The sequence below is a fragment of the Telmatherina bonti genome, assembly GCF_933228915.1.
Source record: "Telmatherina bonti genome assembly, chromosome: 22".
Taxonomy (NCBI): domain Eukaryota; kingdom Metazoa; phylum Chordata; class Actinopteri; order Atheriniformes; family Telmatherinidae; genus Telmatherina; species Telmatherina bonti.
This window is the reverse complement of record NC_136631.1, coordinates 6991393-7013824: the sequence shown is the minus strand read 5'-3', so window position 1 is coordinate 7013824 and position 22432 is coordinate 6991393. Positions and strand designations below refer to the sequence as shown.

The 22432-nt window shown below is 38.1% G+C and overlaps 2 protein-coding genes across 2 annotated transcripts; one reads left to right on the top strand and one right to left on the bottom strand.

Annotated features, from left to right (window-relative positions):
* Positions 1-991: 991 nt before the first annotated feature.
* LOC306772738 (uncharacterized protein) lies at positions 992-14540 on the bottom strand (the record flags this gene model as incomplete). The annotated part of the gene is made up of 8 exons (XM_079262340.1): positions 992-1131; positions 2789-2908; positions 3148-3267; positions 4734-4853; positions 8272-8391; positions 9402-9521; positions 12265-12969; positions 14252-14540. 8 exons carry the CDS (start codon positions 14538-14540, stop codon positions 992-994), a joined length of 1734 nt encoding a protein of 577 aa, XP_079118466.1.
* A 1815-nt stretch (positions 14541-16355) lies between these two features.
* LOC306772737 (G-protein coupled receptor family C group 6 member A-like) lies at positions 16356-22075 on the top strand (the record flags this gene model as incomplete). Its single annotated transcript, XM_079262339.1, has 5 exons — positions 16356-16432; positions 16507-16819; positions 16957-17745; positions 19560-19677; positions 21147-22075. 5 exons carry the CDS (start codon positions 16356-16358, stop codon positions 22073-22075), a joined length of 2226 nt encoding a protein of 741 aa, XP_079118465.1.
* Positions 22076-22432: the final 357 nt, after the last annotated feature.

The following is a 22432-nucleotide window of genomic DNA, read 5'->3' as shown; positions in this document are numbered from 1 at the left end:
TTTCAATGTATTTAATCTTAATGTCCAGGTATATTCCATTCAGAAACCAATGTTAAAGCACCAAAATGCCATGCACATCAAACAGAGAAGAAGATACAGTACATGTGTGCAGAGTTGCTGTGTGTATCAAGGAGTCAATTGAGATCCTAGGACACTGTGGTAAAAACAGCAAATAATGGTCAGGAAAAACTGCACAGTGATGATTTCAGTCACACTAAACTCCATGAACTCTTTCCCTCACTACTAAAAAAAAAAAAACTGTACCAGTTTCTGGAAAACAAATTGATAATTACCTATCTGGCTTAAGGATTTTTTTTAGGTAAAGATTATAGTAATTTGGCATGACATGACTGTTGTATTAGACTGTAGTTTGTTCTTTGCTATGATGTTGCAATCTGAAAAAACAACAATGCTCCTGTTGCATAAGAGCTTAGCTGCAGTGTTTCTGCTTTGGAAGGAGGCTTTGTATTATACAGGGAATTTGCATTGTCCAAGTTCAAGAAATGCAACCAAACCAGTGAACCACCCGCTAAAGAAAGAAGACATTTATCAGAACATTCATCCGTAAATATAACCGTTTTATTATCTTCACTGCTTAATTTATAGTTATTAGGGTTTCTTTCATTTTAAGGCAGATGTAAACATTTACACTAGTTATACCTTTGTTTGCAGGGAAGTATCAACAGACTTAATTCTAAATGTAGCGTCATGTTAAAAACAAAACAGCTACCGCCGATATGTTGCATTACAATAAACATTTTCTCTCAACATTAAGGGATTTAGAAAATTCCAAATTGTGGCTTTCTCTGGTTGAAATCACAAGATGCATTGAAAGTCCTGAAATCTGTCTTCTGATGGCGTCATTGTTCTTAATGCTGGAATTCATCTTCAATCGCCTTCACTCTGTCGGTAATTTCATCTAGTGATTAAACAGTCAAGGAAAGAAAACATGATAGTTTTATGTTATCATAACAACAATTTAGACACAAGATTATTGCATAAACCTAAGTTTTGTCAGGTAAAGGATATGTTTCCTGCTCAGCCCCTGGATGGCTGACTGGACTTTTTTCTGGAATAGAATCTGAGCTTCACACATGCAGGCATCTTGAGATATTTCACTCCTTAATTCCTCTGAAACAACAAGAAGATAAAAGAAAAAAAAAGGCCAGACAGATATCTGAGAACGTTATCATCATTCATTTACTTTTTGGTAACTCAAAATAAATAAAAATACTATATCTTCTTATTTAAGGCAGATGAAATTTGATATAATCATAAGAAAAGTCAGATGTTATTGCAAATTAATATGCCAGCAGATTGGATTTCACATGCAAGCTGAGATTTGGTGCAATCATGATTTTGTTTGTCAGTAAGATCCGCAGTTATTAGCCACATAAACCAGATCATCAACACCCAACATGAAGAGGGACAATAAAACATATTAAAATGAATTTACTAAAATTATCTGCATAAATGCACAACAACAACAACAACAAAGAAGCAATCACACCAAACAACATGCAATCAAACCACAACATTTTCTTGGTTTGCTTTAGCTCCTGATTAGATCCAGTTTATCCCTTCTTACGTCACTCAGTACATTTCTCTGGCCTATAAACTGTGACCAGTAGAAGTAACGCTTGCCACTGGAAATGTTGGCCTTGGTTTGCAGTCAGATGCAGATTTTCACGTAACTGAGAAATGCAAAGAAAATATCATATAGTTATCAACAAAACTGAAGTTCCACATTACAATTTAAATCCACATCCTTGTATCGTTACTGTAAAAGTTGGCTGTGCTTTGTGAAGGTTGGATCTGGTCTGTGTAAGACAAGGTAGGATGCTATTATCTAATATCAGCACTACTGGACCAACAGAGCTGAGACGGATCAGGGTTCTGTTCAAGGATCTACATTTTGTTTTTCAGCTCTGGATCTTTTACAATTAGAGAAAAGTGACAAATATGAAGTCGATTCAGCTACTTTAGCGTGTGTTTCTTCCTGACGATCCTTGTGAGAGTGCTGGAGCTCCACTGCTGGTGAGATGGCACATAAACCACTCAAACCTGGACATGAACATCAGCTAATAAGACACAATCTGTTAACCGTACACATTTCCACATTCGTATTTGTGCCTTCGAACATAACCATCCAGACACTTCATTACTCTGAATTCACTGCTTTGTGATTGGTCTGCACAGAGTTTTAGTGCTACTTACTTTTTAAAACGATGCACATGCACGCTACACTCATTATGAGCTGTTAACTGAGTGTTGTGGGTCATAATCTATGTGATGCATATTCTATTAACAGTCTCAATACTGCAGCTTAATTTCTCTTGCAACAACACCAGTCCTTCATTTAATAAAGCTTCTCAAATGCCAACTGGGAAGGTTATTTACAGGAAGGAACCCTGATGAGCTGCAGAGTCCAGGTCTGTAGGTCTTCGAGGACTAACTTAAAATCCTCCAAACAGCTGACGAGAACCTGCAGTCTGGCTTATCTGGGAAATTCTGGGGAATTTGAAGACATACAACACGGACAAATGAAGATGTGAGCCTGTTGCAGCAAAGTTTTCTGGTTTCCAGTTATCCCACTGGAAACATGCAGTTGTAAGAATCGTCATTGTTGATAAAAATATCAGTTGTGCAACCTGAGCAGATGCATCTGAACTTGGAAGAAGACACTGTATCAGTTCAGTCATTGTAACAGCAGGATGCCCTGCCAAACAACAGCATGCCCTGTAAATGTGAGAAGCATGTGAGAGAACACAGAAGGAAGCTTCCTTACGTGAGCATGTTTTCTTGTCCACGTTCAGCACATATCCCACTTGGCACTTGCAGATGTATGAGGCCCCGTTGTTGACGCATATGTGCTGGCAGTCATGTCCCTGAGCGCATGGGTCTGAACCTGAGAGGAAAAGCTCATATATCAGCATGTTATGACATAAATGTTCATTTCTGGAGCTTGTTTTAGTCTCAGATGCCATCCTGGGAGCATGAGGCCTCCAGCATGCCCACTCTCCCATACCTCCTTCACAGTGAGCTGAGCTTCTCACAGCTCAAATCACCTTAACGCTATGGAAATAAATCACAAAACATGTTCACAAAAGACAAACAGATCATAGCGAGAAGTGTCAAAATCTGTACGTGAGCATGTTTTCTTGTCTGCATTCAACACGTATCCCACTCGACACTTGCAGACATACGAGTCAGTACTTTTAAAACAAACTTGCTGACAGTCTTGTTCCTGGACACATACATCCAATCCTGGAGAGAAACACCTCTAAAGCTGATGAAAAGTTCACACAACTCCATTCTTCCCACTCTTTAGGTGAGAAAATAACATGCTGAGATGCAGAAAGAGAGAGGAATGGTCCAGCTTCTTACGCGAGCACGTTTTCTGGTCTGCATTCAGCACATATCCCGTTTCACATCTACACATGTACGATTCATCAGTGCTGACACAAACATGTATCTGTGAAGAAAGACTTCCACATCTACCTGATTCCATTTACAACATTATTGTTCAATATGGTGAATATGGTTGTCCCCCAGTCTATCTTCCTTCAGAACCCCTTCATGCACCCACCCATCCCATATTCATGCACCCGTATGCAGCATTTGCTAGTCACTCACCACAAATGATGCATTTTGACTGAGCCTTGTCCTCCAATAAAACCAAAGTTAAGCTAATTATCAACATGAAGCATTATTTTCATATTTTTATTTAATAGGGAGGAATCATCTGCATTGTCAGACATGTTTTATGAATGTAATGATGCAGGAAAAATCCAGATTACCAGGATGGACATGAGCTTCTCCACCACTGAAGCTCCACTAGCTCAGCTAAACTAAATACATGGACCAAAGACTGATTGGAAAAACAAGGTGTAGCCTGTTTTTGACTGACAATATATGTTGTAAAATATTGCTGTGTAACAGGTTTTAACGACCCCGCAGCTTTATTCTCTGTGCAACTTGGTTTTAAGCAAACAGTCAGCACACCACAAGCGCTATACCCAACATTCATATCTGAGTTGCATGTGTTTCTTCATAACACAGCAGGTATCAGCAAAGTCCCATGATGCTGCTGCAGGTTAAAAATATATCTGTCATGAACAGTACTTCCCAGATCCTCACCAGCTCCCGTGAAATTAATAAGCTAGCACAAACATTACAGGATGTCTGAACTATCTCCATCAAAGTTCCCTTTAGCATCATTCTGTCAGGTACAAACTGCTACAGGTGGCTGCAGAAAACCACAGAGACCATTAAACTTTCAGCTCTGCATTCAGCACAAACCACTCTTGACATTTACAGATGTAAGCACCATAATTACAGGCACAAACACGCTGGCAGTCATGTCCCAGAGTACCTGAGATGCAGTTGAGTCTGCTATGAAGCTTTAAACGCTTTCCCATAAAATATTACACCTTCTGATTAAAATATACTCCACACCTCTCGGTGCATGAGCCTACGTATCCAAATAATTCTTTGAGTAAATCTAATAATGCGTGTAAAAAGTATAAAAGCATGAATTTAAAACTTTGGTTCTTGTGTGACCATGTTTTTTGGTCAGCATTCAGCACACATTCCTCTAAACGTCGCCACATGTGGCACGAATATGCTGGCCGTCACGCCCTTACAAGCACTGACACACAAAGAAAACCCCAAAATATGTTGATGATGCAGTATAAACCTTTCAAAACATGGACATCATAGCGAGGGCTTACGTGAGCATGTTTTCTGGTCTGCATTTAACATATATCCCGCTCGGCACTTGCAGATATATGACTCGTCATTGTTTGCACAAATGTGTTGGCAGTCGTGTCCGTGAGCACATGGATCAGAACCTGAAAAGAGACGCATCAGTATTTATCACCTCAATAGCATCATGGTACCAGTTTCCCAGAAAGAATCGTAAACAGTTTACTGGTAATCTGAACGTGTTGTTAATTCAGTGTAAACAGAATTAAACATGAAGAGGAAAATTTGCTACCTATATCAATCTAAAACATCCCCCATTGAAAACCTTTAAGGTATGTTCACACTCTTCATAACCCTAAAGTCACTCTGAGGTCACTCAGACCTGGTGGTTCTTAAGCCTGAAATAATTCATTTCATAACAGGATTAACCTGGAGAAACTATTTAGGTTCTTTTTAGACCACAAAATAATATATATTAATGCTAAAAGCTACTCAAGAATCTTTATTTTGTCCTAATATTTAAATGTAAAGATTCACCTTCAGGCATTAGAGCTTAGCAAGACTCTCCGGGTGGGTCCAGTCACAGCTGGGATTTAATCTTTAAAATTATTTCTCGCTTCTATCTGTTGCAATAAAGTTGTTATATATCCAACTATTAATACTAGAAAAAGGAGCAGCAGTAGATTCTTATACTCATCAGTTACTATTTTAATTCAGCCTTAACTGGAGTTTGATGAGTTCTGTCCGTGTTTGTAGAAGAGGTGGCAATTCCTGGTCCAAAAAGTAAAAGTCCTGTCCAGCAGCTGTTCCGACCAGTCACCAAATGAGTTTATTTGCCAGGTAAACGAGCCTGTTATAGTTAAAACTGTTCCAAATGTACAAGTAGACCTAAAAACATGGCAGGACTTTTACTTTCTGGACCAGGAATTGCCACCTCTGGTTTGTAGTTTTGTTTTATTTTCTGATTTATTTTCTCATGTGTACCATTTTATTGTTATTTGAACGTAGCTGTTTTATGTCTCTGAAACCTCATAAGTTCAGCAAATACTGTTAGAAAACATTACTGCCCTCATGCTGTCATGCGTCCTTAACATTGGCGTGGTTGTCAGCCAACACATCTACCAGAGGGCAGTGTGGAGGTCAGGGTTCACCTCCGAGTTCTGGCGTCAGTTTCAGGCAATAACAAGCATGGCAACGGTGGAGACGTCATGATAATGTGCATTCTTAGAGGACATAAAAAAAATAGCAGCAGAGAAGCAGGGGCGGACTCACCATAAGGCAAAACTAGGCGGTTGCCTTGGGCCACCAGTTTTTTAGGGCCCCATAAAACTTGTCACACACTTACGGTTATTTCTTACCTAGTTAACTATTACTAGAAAAAATATGTTTTTGATTAAAATGCATTCGCTAAACTGTCAGCAGAAAGATTATTATATTATGTGTGTCACTAATACCTAATGTGATCTGTGTGTGTGTGTGTGTGTGTGTGTGTGTGTGTGTGTGTGTGTGTGTGATGCGGTCAGTGAGTTGATCTGTAACTTAAAGAAAGACTCGTCAAAATAAATGATCAGTTCCTACCATTGAGTGAAGCAAACCCGCCCTGTCATTATACACGGTCCTCTCAGTCAGCAAAGAGACTTTTACACTGCTGTTTGTTAACATAATATACAGTAGTGGAGTAGAAAGTACAATATTTACCATGGGGCCCCATGCCTGCCTTTGCCTGGGGCCCCAAATCTCTTAAAACCGCCACTGCACAGTAGACAGCAGTGGTCTCTGAAACCATTAAATACGCCCCGGCTTCTTCTTTTTTGTTTCTTTTACAGGCTGCAAGCTAGCTATACTGCTCAACGCTGCCTCTGTGGATTCCAGTGGTATTACACCATTTGTTCCGTCGCAGTACGTATCCACTAAGGTCCAAAAAAACTGATCAAATTACACATGCAAAGGACACAGAAGACGGACCAAAAGTTCCATATATGCATTTAACATAAAGCATCAATGGGCCTTAAGGTAAGACAACAATTATCAGTCACATGTGGTTAATCAGACTATCTGATTGGTTGGTGTTTAAAAGAGCCACAGACTGTGCGAGCAAATACAGTTTCTTCAAGAAGAAAAGAAGTCAAGAAAAGTTAGCTCAACTTTGCAAAATTTACTTTAATAGCAAAAATACTTTGATTGAGGGCTTAAATTGGTGTCACTAAAAGTTTGAGCTGAAACTGTAGCACCAGAACCCAAGGTGAACTTTTCCTGAAGGTCTGAAGCTGGGTATGAGACTGGTTAAGACTGCAGGCATGCATGCACATCAATGTTTACAACCTTCTCTGCACCGAAGCTTTGAGCATAACCATGTTTTTTGGTATAAACCTAACTGTAAAGTTGATTCTGTCTTTATTGTCTGGTATGTTTCTTTCTTTTCTTATTTTTTTTTTTAAAATATAGATCAATCTGAAGACATCCAGTCAATAATGTTAATGCATTCTGACATTTACAGACTGGTGCAGATGGCAGAATATATGTCAACCTGACCTTGCAACACAAGCAGACGTAATAAACGATAACTTGACATTTACTCCACCCGTTAAAAAAGTTCATTTTTGTATTTAAACATTTGAAGTTTCCTTAACACCATCTCAAATCTCAACACGTCAGCTCTTCTAATGTATATAAAAAGAGTTAAAACACAAGTTAAAACTTTTACCTCAAGAGTTTTAACTTTTGCCTGAGAAATGCTAAAATCATTTATGGTTTATGTTAAAGCTCGGACTGGAGCCGCGCCACCAGCCACAGTTGAAGCTGCTACATTCCTGTCATGGTGCAGTATTATTAATAATAATACATTATTGTTATTTTATTTATTCTTTTTTTGCTTGTTTGTTTTGCATATTGTCACTATTCTACTTACAGCTTGTTGTATTGCAGTACTTTAGTAGTTTATATTGTTTTGCAAATACTGTGGCGTTAGCAGCTTAGACACGCCTTTCTTTTCTCTCTCTCTTTCTCTTCCTTCAACTCCTTTTTTTTTCCTTTTCCACCACGGCCATATCAAGATTGATGATGATTACAAAAAATAATTAAAAAAATAAGAATAATAATAAAAATATTCAGATTATCAAGGGCAGCTTTAAACATGAGATGTCTCCCTTGACAGAGCAAATCTGTCTGGCAAAAATGTGGCACGCAGATTGTTGTTCTGTATGCTGAGATGCTGGACAGGACAGGTTAAAAAAAAAAATAAAATTATTATTATTATTATTATTATTATTATTCATAATAATAATAATAATTATTATTATTATTATTATTATTATTATTATTATTCATAATAATAATAATAATAATAATAATTATTATTATTATTATTATTATTATTATTATTATTATAATGCATGAAAATGAATGTGAAGAAGTTTTTCCTTTTTTTTTATATTTAAACTTCCTATATCATCATTCTTTTTGCACAAAACCCACAACATCTAAACTTGCTTTGATAAACCCAGTAAAGCTGCTTGTCCCAGCAGCTGGAAAATCATATTTATTGGGAAATATTTGCATTCTTACGTGAACAAGTTTTCTGATCTGCATTCAACACGTATCCTTTTCGACATTTGCAGGTGTACGAGTCACCCGTGTTAACACAAATGTGCTGGCAGTCGTGCCCCTGGGCACAAGCCTCTGAACCTGAAAGAAACAATCCCACATCAGACTGGTGAAGGTCCTAGTCTGGTGAAACCAGTGAGGATTTTAGCTTCTAGGAGTTTGTGCTGCTCATCGGTCCAGACTCCTGCTTATATAATCTGCTCTCAATACTATCAGCTCAACTATTTAGGGCAGACCAGAGCGTTTGCAACAAGGGATGGTATGCAGTCTCTGCAGCACAAAGTGCTAACTCAGTTTTGCATGATTTTATCTCAGTTCTTAGAGAAATATTCTTGTTTTACATTTCAGCCACGAGTAAACACTTCAGGATTTACCATGGAGGCATGTTTGAAAAGCAAATGTGTATTTTCTGCTTATTCTGTACTTTGATTTTTAATATATGCTTGAGTTTAGAGGCAAATTTTTCTTTTATTATGTTTATAATTCCAGGATTCTCTTTAATGAAATTAGTTTAGAATATCAGTTGAGCATAATGCAAACACTCTACCTCTGGACCAATCTATCCCATTGATTCCCATTATAATCACATATTCTTAATATACTATATACCCTAAATGTAGGTTGTCTGGGAAGAAGCCAATCATCTATGAGAAGGTTAAATACCTCAGACCTTTTTACAGAAGAAATGACAGATAATAAGACATTTGCAGGCAGCGCTGCATGATGACACTCATGTAAACATTCTTATTAGTTTAGTGCATGGGGTGAAGTTATCTTTATGTAGGACATAATATACAAAAAAGGGCATAAAAACCTAAAAATATAAACTTTTTAATTATGTTTTTAAATTAAAGTTAGTTTAGAAGTTGATGAAAAGATCTAATGTGAAAAAAAAAGTTTTAAAAATGATATATTACATTTTTCTGACACTTTTATGAGAGGTGGCATTTTGGTACCTAAGGATAAGGAAGTGTACCGGTACTTTTTATCAGAGGTATAATAAGCTTAAAATCACACCTATTCAGATGGAAGCTTCCAGAAAGGTTATTAAAGCAGTCCAGACAAACAAACATGAGGACAAAGGTTCTTACGTGAGCATGTTTTCTTGTCCGGGTTCAAGACGTAGCCTGGCCGACACTTGCATTTGTATGAGTTTCCACTACTGACACAAATGTGCTGGCAGTTGTGTCCCTGAGCACATGCATCCAGACCTGAAAGGGAAAGCTTAAACTGTCTGATTGGTTTAATTTAGCTTGGATCAGTCATTCTGTGTTGTACTGTGTGTTAGTATGTGAGTCATTTATAATCACATGCAGGTTATTGCTTGATCTCTGTGATTCAGCTGTAGCGATGTTATATTAAGTTTATTAAGTTTTGAAATAATAATGAAAGACTGGTAGACTGGATTTTGGATTTAAGTTGCTTGAACATAATCTGGATTTTCCAAGAAAAATTCAAGGCAGTGTAAATCAGCTATACACACAATATTCACACATCAAAATCCACTGAAGACTTTGTGGTGCCGTCACAGCAGCAGGAGCTGTTTCCAGTTTGGCTGAATTCACAGATTCAACCTCATGTTTTAGAGCAAGTTTTCTTTTCAAATATGCAACATGTAGCGTGTTATTCAACTAGTATGTGCAGCTTTTTAAGCTTGCAAGTTTGGGTGATACCACAAATTGGTAAGTGAAGCGTAAGTCTGATGCATCCCAGGTAAACTGTTAAAAGTCAGAGGGAAACGATGAATAAACAACTATTACATACAGAAATAATTCTACATGAGGAACCCAGTTTGGGTTTAAGAATCAGCGTGTAGATCCATCTAGTGGCAAAGTAGCAGCTCACAACCGACCGAACACCTCGTTCCTTTTCATGCAAAAAACCCGCAAACGTTTGAGCTAACATCAGCTACTGGTGGCGTCTCATTGGGTGGTGGTGCATCATGCATCCAGCTCCATCAGCTGCAGCATCATCTACTGCTTTCTGAAACAAACAGCTGATTGGATGAGGCACGGTTTCTGCATTTTCTTAACATTACTGCTTATTATTAACTAGATTAGCAGCATTTCCTCTTCATAATGAAGCTCAACTTTCTGCAGCAGTTCTAATCTAAAAAAGTTAAAGGCCTTATTCTAGACTACAAGATGGCTGCAGGTTTGTCAACTACTACGGATAACATGTCACCTGCAGCACAACTGCAAGAACTACTGATGTGATCATGGTAGAAAGAAAAGCCAGCAGTTACATCCTAAATCCACATCTTCAATCAGGCTATACCTCTAATGTACATGCATGTTGCAAATTTGCTACTATACAGGAAGAAAGTGATATTTTAGGGGACATTTTATGATTTGTACATAAAAAATTGTGCTTCCATTATAAAATCCACATACTGACACTGTCCAAGTTCTGATATCACCCTAATTCCTCCCAGCACTCAGCCAGTGGCTTAGATTAAGAGTACCGTTGCTTATGTACAACACTCAATACAAATACATGAGCACATGAAGGATAATATATATAATGCAGCAACCAATATTTCTCCCTAAAACCCAGACTTTCTGCTTGTTTAATGGGGTGGGAAAATCGAATTGAAAATCAAATATTTTAATAAAAAATATATATTTTTTGCTTCACAATTTTAAAATCGATAATTTTGTGATTTTTTTCTCAAATAAATAAAAATAATCCATTATTAATATTTAAAGTGTGTTTATTAGAGGTGGGAAAATGGAATAGTGGGATTTTTTGCTTCACAGTTTTAAAATTTGTTTGTTTTTTTTTTTGGTGAAAAATCTATTTTTCTTTTTCAAATAAATAAAAATTATCCATAAAATTTTTATTGATATTTTTACTTGTCTTCTTGGGCATTATAGCAGCAGAATGATGGTCTGGCTAATGTGTTGTTTTTATCCTTTCTGAAATCAAGAAAAATGACAAACAAAAAAAGTTTCATACTTTTTTTGGTGTTTTTAATCTACAAAATTCATCAAAATCAAAGAATTGTGAGAATCGCAATTTAAATCGAATCGGCACCAAAAAAAATTAATCGATTGAATCGGGACAAAAGCATATCTTCTCAGCCCTGTTGTTTAATATTATCATTGTAGGAATTTAGCCAATTAGATGGACAAAATGTTTTAATAAAAATAGCTATGTTGTAAAGCTACTAATATATAAGCTATTTTATATTTCTATTAGCATAGTTAGCGCACATTGTAACACAAATATACAGCTGTAAAATTTCCTTCTGTCTGATTACATCCAATCAAAAGCATCGTAGCGGCTTTTAGCACAAGCTAATGTAGCTTTTGCCTTGCTTAATATTTGACTGTTAATGTCGAACGGAGGTTGCAGAAGCCAAAAGTTTAGCACACCTTCAGCTAACTCAGCAGGGCGCACGGCATGCAGCATGAAATGTGCAGCGCAGCCTCCCTGTGGGCTACAGGCAGCATCATGTCAGGGTTCAAACATTTTAAAGTGTGTTTCTGCTCTGAGTCAACATGTGATCAGAGTTTTGTCTTCTTCTTTAAACTGGTTAGTGTGGAACTTCTTGCCATCTGCATTAACACCACATTGCATGTCAGGAGCAGAGGTGTAGAAAGTAGAAGTCAAAATAAAGTAGAAATCCTGCCATGTTTTTGGATCTACCGATGCATTTAGAAGAGGTGCTTTCCACTGACAGGCTCGTCTACCTGCAGTGGAGATGATTGGTTGGAAAGAGCTGCTGGACAGGACTTCTACTCTCTACTTGTACTTTACACACCTCTAGTCAGGAGTCGGTGAACCCCTTCGAAGGAACATCCGATCACAACTAGAGGAGGTGAATCAGTGGTTAACGTGGCCTTGTTTTAAGACCAAAGAAGAAGATCTGTGACTTTAAAATTAAGTTTCCATCTATGGTGCTGCCCGTATCGTCACAGGTGAATCTATAAAAGGATGGATCTGACATACCGTTGTTTCCTTTATCGTCACGATCAATATTTATCCCATTACGGTCTGTCCTGTCATTTAGGTCTAGTCCGTTATCGTCAATTTTGGCATCTACTGGAGTATCTCCACTCCCATCATCGTCATCCTTACCACACAAGGTTTCCCTAAATTTGGAGGTGAGCTTCTCTATGACACCATAGGTCTCCACGTAGAAGACATGGTCATCATGCGGGGGGCTGGCCATGAGTCGGAGGGACGCCATGTCGGCTCGGTCAACTCCCACTGCGTAGATCTCGATCCCAGATGCTCGTGCAGCGGCTGACACTTCTTCCACCTTGTCCTGAGGCCTCCCATCGGTCACTATGATGGCCACCTTGGCGATGTTCTTGGAGCCGGCTCGGGCCCCAGCCTCCTTGGTGAAGGCTTTCTCCATGGCGGTCTTGATGGCCATGCCGGTCATGGTACCTGAAGCCAGGGGCTCGACGCGGGCCAGCGCCTGCTTCAAGGAGGACTTGTCAAAGTAGGTGTTGAGCAGGAACTCGATCTGCACCGTGCTGGCGTAGTTAACGAGGCCGACGCGAGTGGCGTCGGAGCTGATGGCCATGCTGTCCACCATGTCCTGCAGGAACTCTTTGGCCTTGTTGAACTCGGCCGGACGCACGCTGCGGGAGCTGTCTATGATGAAGACTAGGTCTATTGGCCGGTTCCTGCAGTTGGATCTTGTTGCTGTTCAGGAAAGCAAACAGAGCTTTTACTTTTGGAATTTTATTTTTTGTTTGTTTGTTTGTTGGTTTTTGTTTATATTTATAGGACACATTCAGAATTCTGCCACAGTGTGGGACCATCTGGATTACAGAAGCAGTCATTAAAAATATAAGAGCTATAATTTAGAAAAAAGTTCATATATGTTCTGATGAATTTATTTATTTATTGTCCAATTGAGTCGCAGGGAAGCTGGGGCCAAATCCAGCTATTAGCCGGTTCTCTGCAGGCATGAACAATGAACAATAATTATACATAAAAAACAATACAATTGTTAAAATAAAATGATTGCTTCATGATTCTTTTTTACATAAATCTTACTTAATTCCATATGTAGAAGTTTTTAGTATAGGAAAAAAAGCACAGTTCCACAGATATGTCATTATCAGCTGATTTTTTTCCTTTTTCTCTATAAAAACAAAAAGATCTTCTGTTATTTCATCATATAAAAAACTTGTTTTCCCTTTTGACTCGCTTTTATAAGACATTCAGTATTTTAATTGATACTCGTAAAATATGCTCACATTCTTTTTAAAACACCTTCAACATGTTTGATATTAAGTCCAAAAAATATTAAATGTGGGGAATATTTTGAAATATCATACAGCTGTTAGCATATATAGAATAAACTTGAATAAATAGATAATAATTTATAATATCTTCACACGCATAATAAATAACAAATAATAAACTTGTGTCAAAATTATTAGAATATAATTTATGGTAAAACATCTGGAAGACGTCATAAATGTTCAGAATAAACTGATTAAAGAGTTCAACTTTAAAAGTTAATTTCAGGAAATGTTTAGTAACAGTTTTCTGGGTTGGAGCAGAGTTTTGGGTGTGATGGTTTTACTGGTTCCAGCTGCCTACCTGCGCTGGTTCGGATGGACGCAGCGGAACCGGAGCTGCGAGGAGGAAGCCGGGATCCAGATGTTGGAGCTTCCAGCTGCAGTGGAGACAGCTGCTGACGATGAGATGGCTGGTAGCGAAGAATCCTGGAGTCACTTCCATCAACTTTGGAGAGAAAGACAGAAAGAGTGTGTGTGTGTGTGTGTGTGTGTGTGTGTGTGTGTGTGTGTGTGTGTGTGTGTGTGTGTGTGTGTGTGTGTTGGGGGTTAAAACAGGTGGTGCAGATGCAGAACTGGACTAAAAGCAGCGGGATTGCGGTGGAAATCTCATGAATTCATCCCCAGTTTGTTGTGCAGGTGGATGTTGGCATGTAGCACCGCTTCACCAAACCAACCTCCGCTGTCGCGTCTCCGTTCCGCGTGCGTCGCGCCGCCCGCTCGCGCGCCCTGCTGCAGCTCCGAGCTGTAATCATCCTGATGGACCTCCGTACTTTGCACTTCTAAAGAAGCGTGCTCAATAGATCCGAGGTGATCGAAGGGGTCGTGGACCTGCTGAGGAACCAGCGGGGATGCGGGGGGTCCAGCCGGGAGGACCTGCCGCCGCTGCGCGCGCGACTGCGGTGCGGTTCCCAGAGAGCCCGCAGCCAGGATGCCGCTGAACAGAACCAGCTCCCATATAGACATGTCGTCTGGGCAAAGCTGTTTCCCTGAGGCCCTCCTCTGGGGTTATATAGGAGCGCGACCCCAGCCCACGAGGCGTGGGGAGCCGGAGGTCCAATCCATTCACCCCTGAGAGGGGGGGGTCACTGTCGCGATCCAGAACCAAGAAGCACTTTCCTGTTAAATCACTTTGATTATAGACATACTATCGGTTCAAAAGTGCAAACTTTAAGCAACATTATCCTCATAAGTCAGAAATAAAAGTTCCTTATTAAAAGGGAATAGAATTAACTCCAAATTCCATATTAGTGAAAACAAAACCTTAAACTCACGTGGTTAGATGTGTGAAAACTTTGTGTATTAAACGTAGCTTATAATAGATCCAGGAGACATTTTTGCAACGGCTTCTGTGATTTTTACGTCTTTGTGTGCAAAAAATTTAATCCGAGTTTTGTGGTTTATAACAATCCTGTTTGCATTCTTTTTTAAAGTATCTTCTTATTTTGTTGTATAATCTCCAAAAGCAGGAAATTAGTGCCGGTTTATTGGAATATTAAATGCTTTTTACAGTTCTGACAAGCAAAGAACAGTCATTTCGGCTACTTTCTTGAGGACGTTTTCAGGAATAGTTGCTTTTTGAAGGACTTTCCAAAGCTCTTTGGACCTTTCTGCGTTTTGTTCCATTCACCTGCAGGTGATCCCACTCTGAGGATTCATTCTCCATCTGACCTGATAATGCCACTGATGTTCAGTCCAGTTTTTGTGTCATTTTGCATTCTTCTGCCTTCTTCTGCTTCCTTGACAGCAACCCGGAGAGCTGATGCTGCAAAGTTTGGGATAAATCTGATATGTATAAGTAAAAATCTTGTTTCTTAAGAACTTTACTTATCTAGTTCATCTGCTGTAGGTTTCTTTTTCTGTCCTTACTCTTCTTCCTTCTCTCCACTTGTGTAGTTTACTAAGACTTGTTCAAAAAACACACACACATGTTAAGGTACACCAGATTTTCAACTTATAATTTTTTAGTAATCGCTACAAATGTCTTGTTTTGTCCGTCAGGCTGAATTTCGTGGATAAATGGGAAAAAAAAGTTTCTTTGTAGTCACAAGAAGTCTAAAAAAAAAACTTAATTAAAATATTTTCTGTTATGTTTTGACACAAAACTGGTTTATCTCTTCAGTTAGGAGTCTTTTTATGCTTGAAATAACAACCAGGTTGATGGACGGGTCTGAAAATGAGTAGAAAAAGCAGCCAATGTCCAAAAATAAACCATAAAAGACTTTCATAAGTCCTGGATGTATAAGTCAACACCTATTTAAAAGGTTAACACTCATTCTGATGGGTAGGGAAGACAAAATATAAGCTAATGACAAAGGGCTCATTACTTCTGCAGTCTTTAGTTTGAAAATAGCACACTGCCCCCTGATGGTGACCAGTGGAAACTGCACCACAGACATGAAGAGAAGCTGGATAGAGGAAGCATTCTTGTCCAACCTGGTTTATCAGGGCAAGAGAACTGATTATGACATTTGATAATAATCATTTCTGACTGCAACAGCATCCTTCTTTATGAGCCATTCAAATCACCTTGCTGTTTGCGTGCCCATACAATGCAAATGTCCTATCGTTTTTCCAAAAGGGGAAACTTGTATAAAAAGCTCTTCTGTGGTTCAGAAAACCAGTTTGTAGTTTACGGAGCGGTATGAAGCCTGCATACATCTGCTTTAACTGCATGAATCCACAATGTTCCTGCTGAGATTACTTGTCAGCTTCATCAGCGTGTTTTACTCCTGTTCAGACCACCATGATTTGCTTCACGCTTACTCTCCTGGAGACATCATGATTGGGGGGCTTTTTCCTATTCACCTAGAAGCCAAGAGAAATGCCACAACACCAAAAGAAGTCTCCTGTGCCAAGTAAGTATCGCCTCAGAGAAGAAAATCCACATGTTTCAGGGCAAAAATTGATGTTTTTGTGGGAACTTTTACAGGTATGATATACAAATGTTCCTGCGCAGTCAAGTGATGATATATGCAATCCAAGAAATAAACCAGCACACACGCCGAGTGCTGCCCAACCTCACCCTTGGATATGACATCTATGATACTTGTGGAGATGTCAGCCTTGCCATCAGAGCAACTCTGGAGCTGCTGAAGAACCATTCAGACCCTCAGAACTGTCTTCTACCTTCAAATATCCTTTTAGACTTACCTGAACCCCAAACAAAAGTGGTCATCGGTGAAAGATACTCTGAGGTGTCCACAGCTGTTGCACGGGTTGCTACTCTGTCATCACTTACTCAGGTCGGTTTTCTTTGCATCCTACCACGGCCTCACATTTGAAAGAAGTTTTGTTCTTTTAAAACATGCCAAAATGTCAAAAACTCATCTGCTTTCACATTTCAATGCATTTCAACATGCCTGGTTCCTGTTTCCTACAGATTAGTTATGCATCCACCAGTGAGTTACTCAGCAAGAAGTTCAAGTTCCCCACTTTTCTGCGAACTGTTCCGAGTGATGCCTTTCAAACAGAAGGCATTTCTAAGCTGGTGTATGAGTTTAACTGGAAAACAGTGGCCATTGTGGGAAGCGATGACGAATATGGGAAGTATGGCAGTGATAGCCTTCGACGATCCTTTGATAAACTGAACGTCTGTGTTGAATTTGTGGAGATTCTGCCTGGTAACTTCACCCAAAACGACTCTTCCACCCAACAAAAGCTGGCACATCTGGTTCAAATGCTGAATGAATCTGTAGCTGAAGCTATCATCATGTTTACCAAAGACTCCAATATTGAAATCATCATGGAAGCAGCAATTAAACACAAACTCAACAGAACCTGGATTGCGAGCGACACGTGGTCCACTTCCACAAGAATCTCCAGTATGCCAGGCATCGAGCTTGCAGGGCAGGTTTTCGGATTCATCTTTAAGAACAACGAGGTGCCTGGATTTAAAGAATATGTCGGCTCAATGTTCAACGGAACCACAAACGGCATCCTCGAGTATCACAAGACTCGATTCCCACCTTGTTCAAACATCTCCAAGCAGGAAGCAGGAGGAAACTGCTCCATGCCGTGTTTGGACCCTGTCTGCTTGGCCTCCCTCGTCGACCAGGATGAATCTTACAGCGTCTACTTGGCTGTTCAGGTCGTTGTAGAAGGTCTGAGATCCTTGTTGAAATGTGATGAGCTACGGTGTGAACGTGAAGCCAATTTTACCACTTTCGAGGTACAGTAAAGACCTCCAGCTGATATAAACTGATGCTAATGCTTGTTAGACTTTTTTTTTTATTTTATTTTATTTGATTGGAAAATTGTCGTTTACAAGGCAGCAGCCAGTTAGCTTATTGAACAGAAAAGAAACAATGGACAAAAATGGCCATTAAAGCCCAACATGGCCTCCAGAAAAAGATTTCTGTTCATTTTTCATTTGTATTAGAGAAGGTTCAGCTGTGTAATCCAACTCCACTCATGTAACCTGCATTCCCACGCTCACTGTGTTCATCATTTCCATGATGATTCAGGGAAAAGTCTTAATAATGGGTTGTGTGAGCGCAGTGAACCCAAATGCATCCACAGAGGCAGGAAGGTGAAGGACTATAGTGTGAGTCAAATAAGCTAAACAGGAAAAAGAAGGAAATCAAGCTACAATGAGAACCACAAACGAGAAGCACTAAACAAAGAGAATCTGGATAAACTGGGGAAGATACTGACAAATGTGATGCAAGCTAACCGTGACAGGACATTAGAACAGGAAGAAGAGCACAGGAAGTAAACTCAGACAGGAGAAGCATCGCAAAAAATAATTAGAAAGTCAAATGAAAATGTAGAACAGAAGCAAGAAAACAGAGCATGAAATTCCAGATGGGAAAGATTTACCACCTGGAATAAGACAATGCACCATTTCATCGATAGGGGATCTGCAGCCTGCGGCTCTGGGGCCACAAGTGGCTTTTTGGACCTCACAATGGCTCCTAATAAAAAAAAACATCCGAGAACTAACGAACATCTTTAGAACATCTATAGATATAGCAATAGAAAAAATGCAGCCATATGGTTCATTACAACGTAAAACGATGGAGCTACTGTAGCACAAAAAGAGTATCAGATAGTATAAAACAGCGTTTAAAGGTGGAGTATGTAAGATTTTCAATATTTTCAAAATAAATTAACTAATAAAATAACTACAATCATAATTAGATAGTTTTTTGAACATGTAGGTTCCAGTCTGTCCATATTTGATGTGTTATTAAATTACAAGTTTAATTAATGACAAATGACAAAAAGCACTTTCTTTTACTGGTAGGCAAACATTTAAGAAGGGTCTTTGTCATTAATTAAACTTGTAATTTAATAACGCATCAAATATGGACAGACTGGAACCTACATGTTTAAAAAACATATCTAATTATGATTGTAGTTATTTTTTTAGTTAATTTATTTAGAAAAAATTGAAAATCTTCCATACTCTACCTTTAATCAAAGGTTTTTACTGCGATGTGATGGAACAGGTCTTAGAAACACTATGCATAAAGATTCTATGAATAGCACAGAAGAATTAGGTTTTAATGAACCTTCAAGCACTCATTTAATGTAGGAATTTATACGTCTTTCCTGTTTGAAACTACACAAAAAGTAAATGTTACATATTTTTGAGAAATTTATTTTTACATCATGGGAAATGTATGATTGTATCACTGTATTGTATGTATGATTGATGAAGCAAAGATCTTCTGTTTGTACCTGTCTCTGCAGCTCCTGAAGGAAATCCAGAAAGTCAACTTAATGTTGAACTCCACACATTTATATTTTACTAACGGAGACCCCAGTTTGGGTTACAATATTGTGCAATGGACAACAAACGCCAGCAGCACACAAGTAAAAATCATTGGGGAATACTGGACAGGGAAAACTATCAACCTCCCAGAGCATCTCTGTAGGATAAGGAACGACACGGTGGGGAGATAAAACCTGAATTATCTATTGTTATGTTTAAGAATCATTTATGAACATCCTGGATTGATTCTGTTTCCTTATTTGAAGGTGTCGGTTTTCAATTGCTTCAAAACCTGCAAACCGGGACACATGTTGAAACCCGAGAAGGGAAAGTGCTGCTTTAAATGCGTTCCGTGTGAAGATAGCGAGTTTTCACCAGGAAACGGTCAGTATCGACTGACTCCGACATCTATCTATCTATCTATCTACATATCTATCTATCTATCTATCTATCTATCTATCTATCTATCTATCTATCTATCTACATATCTATCTATCTATCTATCTACATATCTATCTATCTATCTATCTATCTACCTATCTATCTATCTATCTATCTATCTATCTATCTACATATCTATCTATCTATCTATCTATCTATCTATCTATCTATCTATCTACATATCTATCTATCTATCTATCTATCTATCTATCTATCTATCTATCTATCTATCTGCATATCTATCTATCTATCTATCTATCTATCTACATATCTATCTATCTATCTATCTATCTAGGGCTGTGACGAGATGCTTTTGGGTTCTGATATGATTTAAATTGCGATTATCACTTTTTAAAATGTTACTCATTTTTATAGACTAAAAGCAAACTAAAGAAATGTTCAAAAACTTTTTTTGCTCGCCATTTTTCTGAATATTATTTAGGAAAAAACAACACAGTAGCCAGATCATGACGCTGCTATAATGCCCAAGAAGACAAGTAAAAAGATCAATGAACACAATAAAAATGACAAAAATTTTATAATGGATTATTTGTATTTATTTGAAAAAGAAAAATAGATTTTTCAGGGGAAAAAAAATCAATTTTAAAATTGTGAAGCAAAAAATCTTGATATTCCATTTTCCCACCTCTAATAAACACACTTTAAATATTAATGTTTTTTTTTAATGCGCACAAACATGTGAGACTTTGCTTTGTCTTTGTAGTTATTTTGTCTGTATCTGTAGAAATATGTAGAAAATATTATGTCATATTTGTATAACAGAGATATTCTATAAAAATTGAATACTATAATTTTATAGTGCTCTTTATCACCATGGTCAACTAAGTTATTTAATTTATCGTTCACTCAACTTTTTCTTTTGATGTCTAGTTGCCTACGTGTTTACATCTAATATTATATTATATTATATTATATTATATTATATTATATTATATTATATTATATTATATTATATTATATTATATTATATTATATTATATTATATTAATAAGCATAGAAAAAAAAAGAGATAGTATTAATAAACGCAGATTGTGCTGTGGGAAAAATACAATTAAACAACACAGAACACTTAGATGCATAAGTAAATTTGTTCGAATGTCTAGAAATACATAGTTTGCAGAAATGGTCCTTTTAAACTCCACATTATTATACTTTTAATTTAATCCTTTATATTTTCTATAGAATTTTGCTTTCCCACGAGTCCGTACAATCATGCATTTATTTAAGAATTTCCTAAATAACAGCATGTGTGTTGAGTTTACTGAACACGTGTTTATCACCAGATTTCTGTGTTACCTGATCCATCAGATGGTTCTTCCTCATCCTATTAGGATGTGTGAATATTTCTTCTTCATGTAGCTGCAGTTGCATGTTTTTGTTGACCTGTGCAGGTACGGCGTGTAAACACTGTGCTGACATGGAGTACTCCCTGGAAGGAAAAAGGGACACGTGTCTGAAGAAAGCGGTGGTATTTCTCCAGTGGACAGATCCCCTCTCCATCGTTCTGAGCTGCTTGGCAGGCTTTATAATCGTCATTACGCTTACGTTTGCTGTTCTCTTCACAATCCACCACAGAACTCCCATCGTGAAGGCAGTAGGAGGTTATTTGTGTTTCCTAGAGCTCTTCTCCCTGCTTTTCTGCGTCTGCATTACTTTTACCTTCCTGGGAAAACCCTCTTCTCCTTCCTCATGTGTTGGGATTCCTCTCTTTGGAGCAGCCTTTTCTCTCTGCAACGCCTGCATTCTGGCTAACTTGATTCAGATCTTGGTGGGCTTTAACTTCGACCTGAAGGTTGGATCCTGGATTAAGAAGCTTAATCAGCCGGTAGCTGTTGTGATCGTCATCTTTGGGATCCAGTTGGTTGTAACGGTATCATGGCTGCTTTTAAAACCACCCATTATTAATGAAGTGAATGAACCCAAAACTGTCCTGCACCAGTGTGAGATGGAGCCCAATGTGTTTTTCATAGTCACAGTAGTCTACAATGCTTCCTTGGCGATCATCTGTTTCGTGTTTGCATTCAAAGGTAAACATCTGCCAGATTTGTACAAAAATGCTTCCTTAATTACTATCAGTATGGTGATGTTTTTAGTCATTTGGATCGTCTTCCTCCCAATTTACATCACTTTGAGAGGGAAGTACAGACCTGCTGTCAGCAGTGCAGCCATCCTCATTTCCAGCTCCAGCATCCTCTGCTGCCACTTGGCCCCCAAGTGCTACATCATTATATTTAAAAAAGAGCTCAATAACGAGAGAGCCATAACTGAATACATCAGGACGCATTACGAGCAGAAGGGGGTGTCTGTGGTGCATTCGTGATGTTTAACATTAACGCAGAAACAACTGCTTGTAAAGTAATATTTCCTCCTGCATTAAAAGGGGAAGTTGCAATTTTATGCTTCATTTTAACATAATTTTATTGCATTTAAAATAAGCCAAAGTTGCATTTAACTGTATTTCCTCTGCTATAAAGACATTAAAGATGTATATATATATATATATATATATATATATATATATATATATATATATATATATATATATATATATATATATATATATGTGTGTGTGTGTGTGTGTTTTATCTTTCAGCTAACTTAAGTTCTTATGTAAGCTACCAAATGTGTAATCATTCAGATTTTATTCCTTATAATTTAATAAAAAATATACACATAT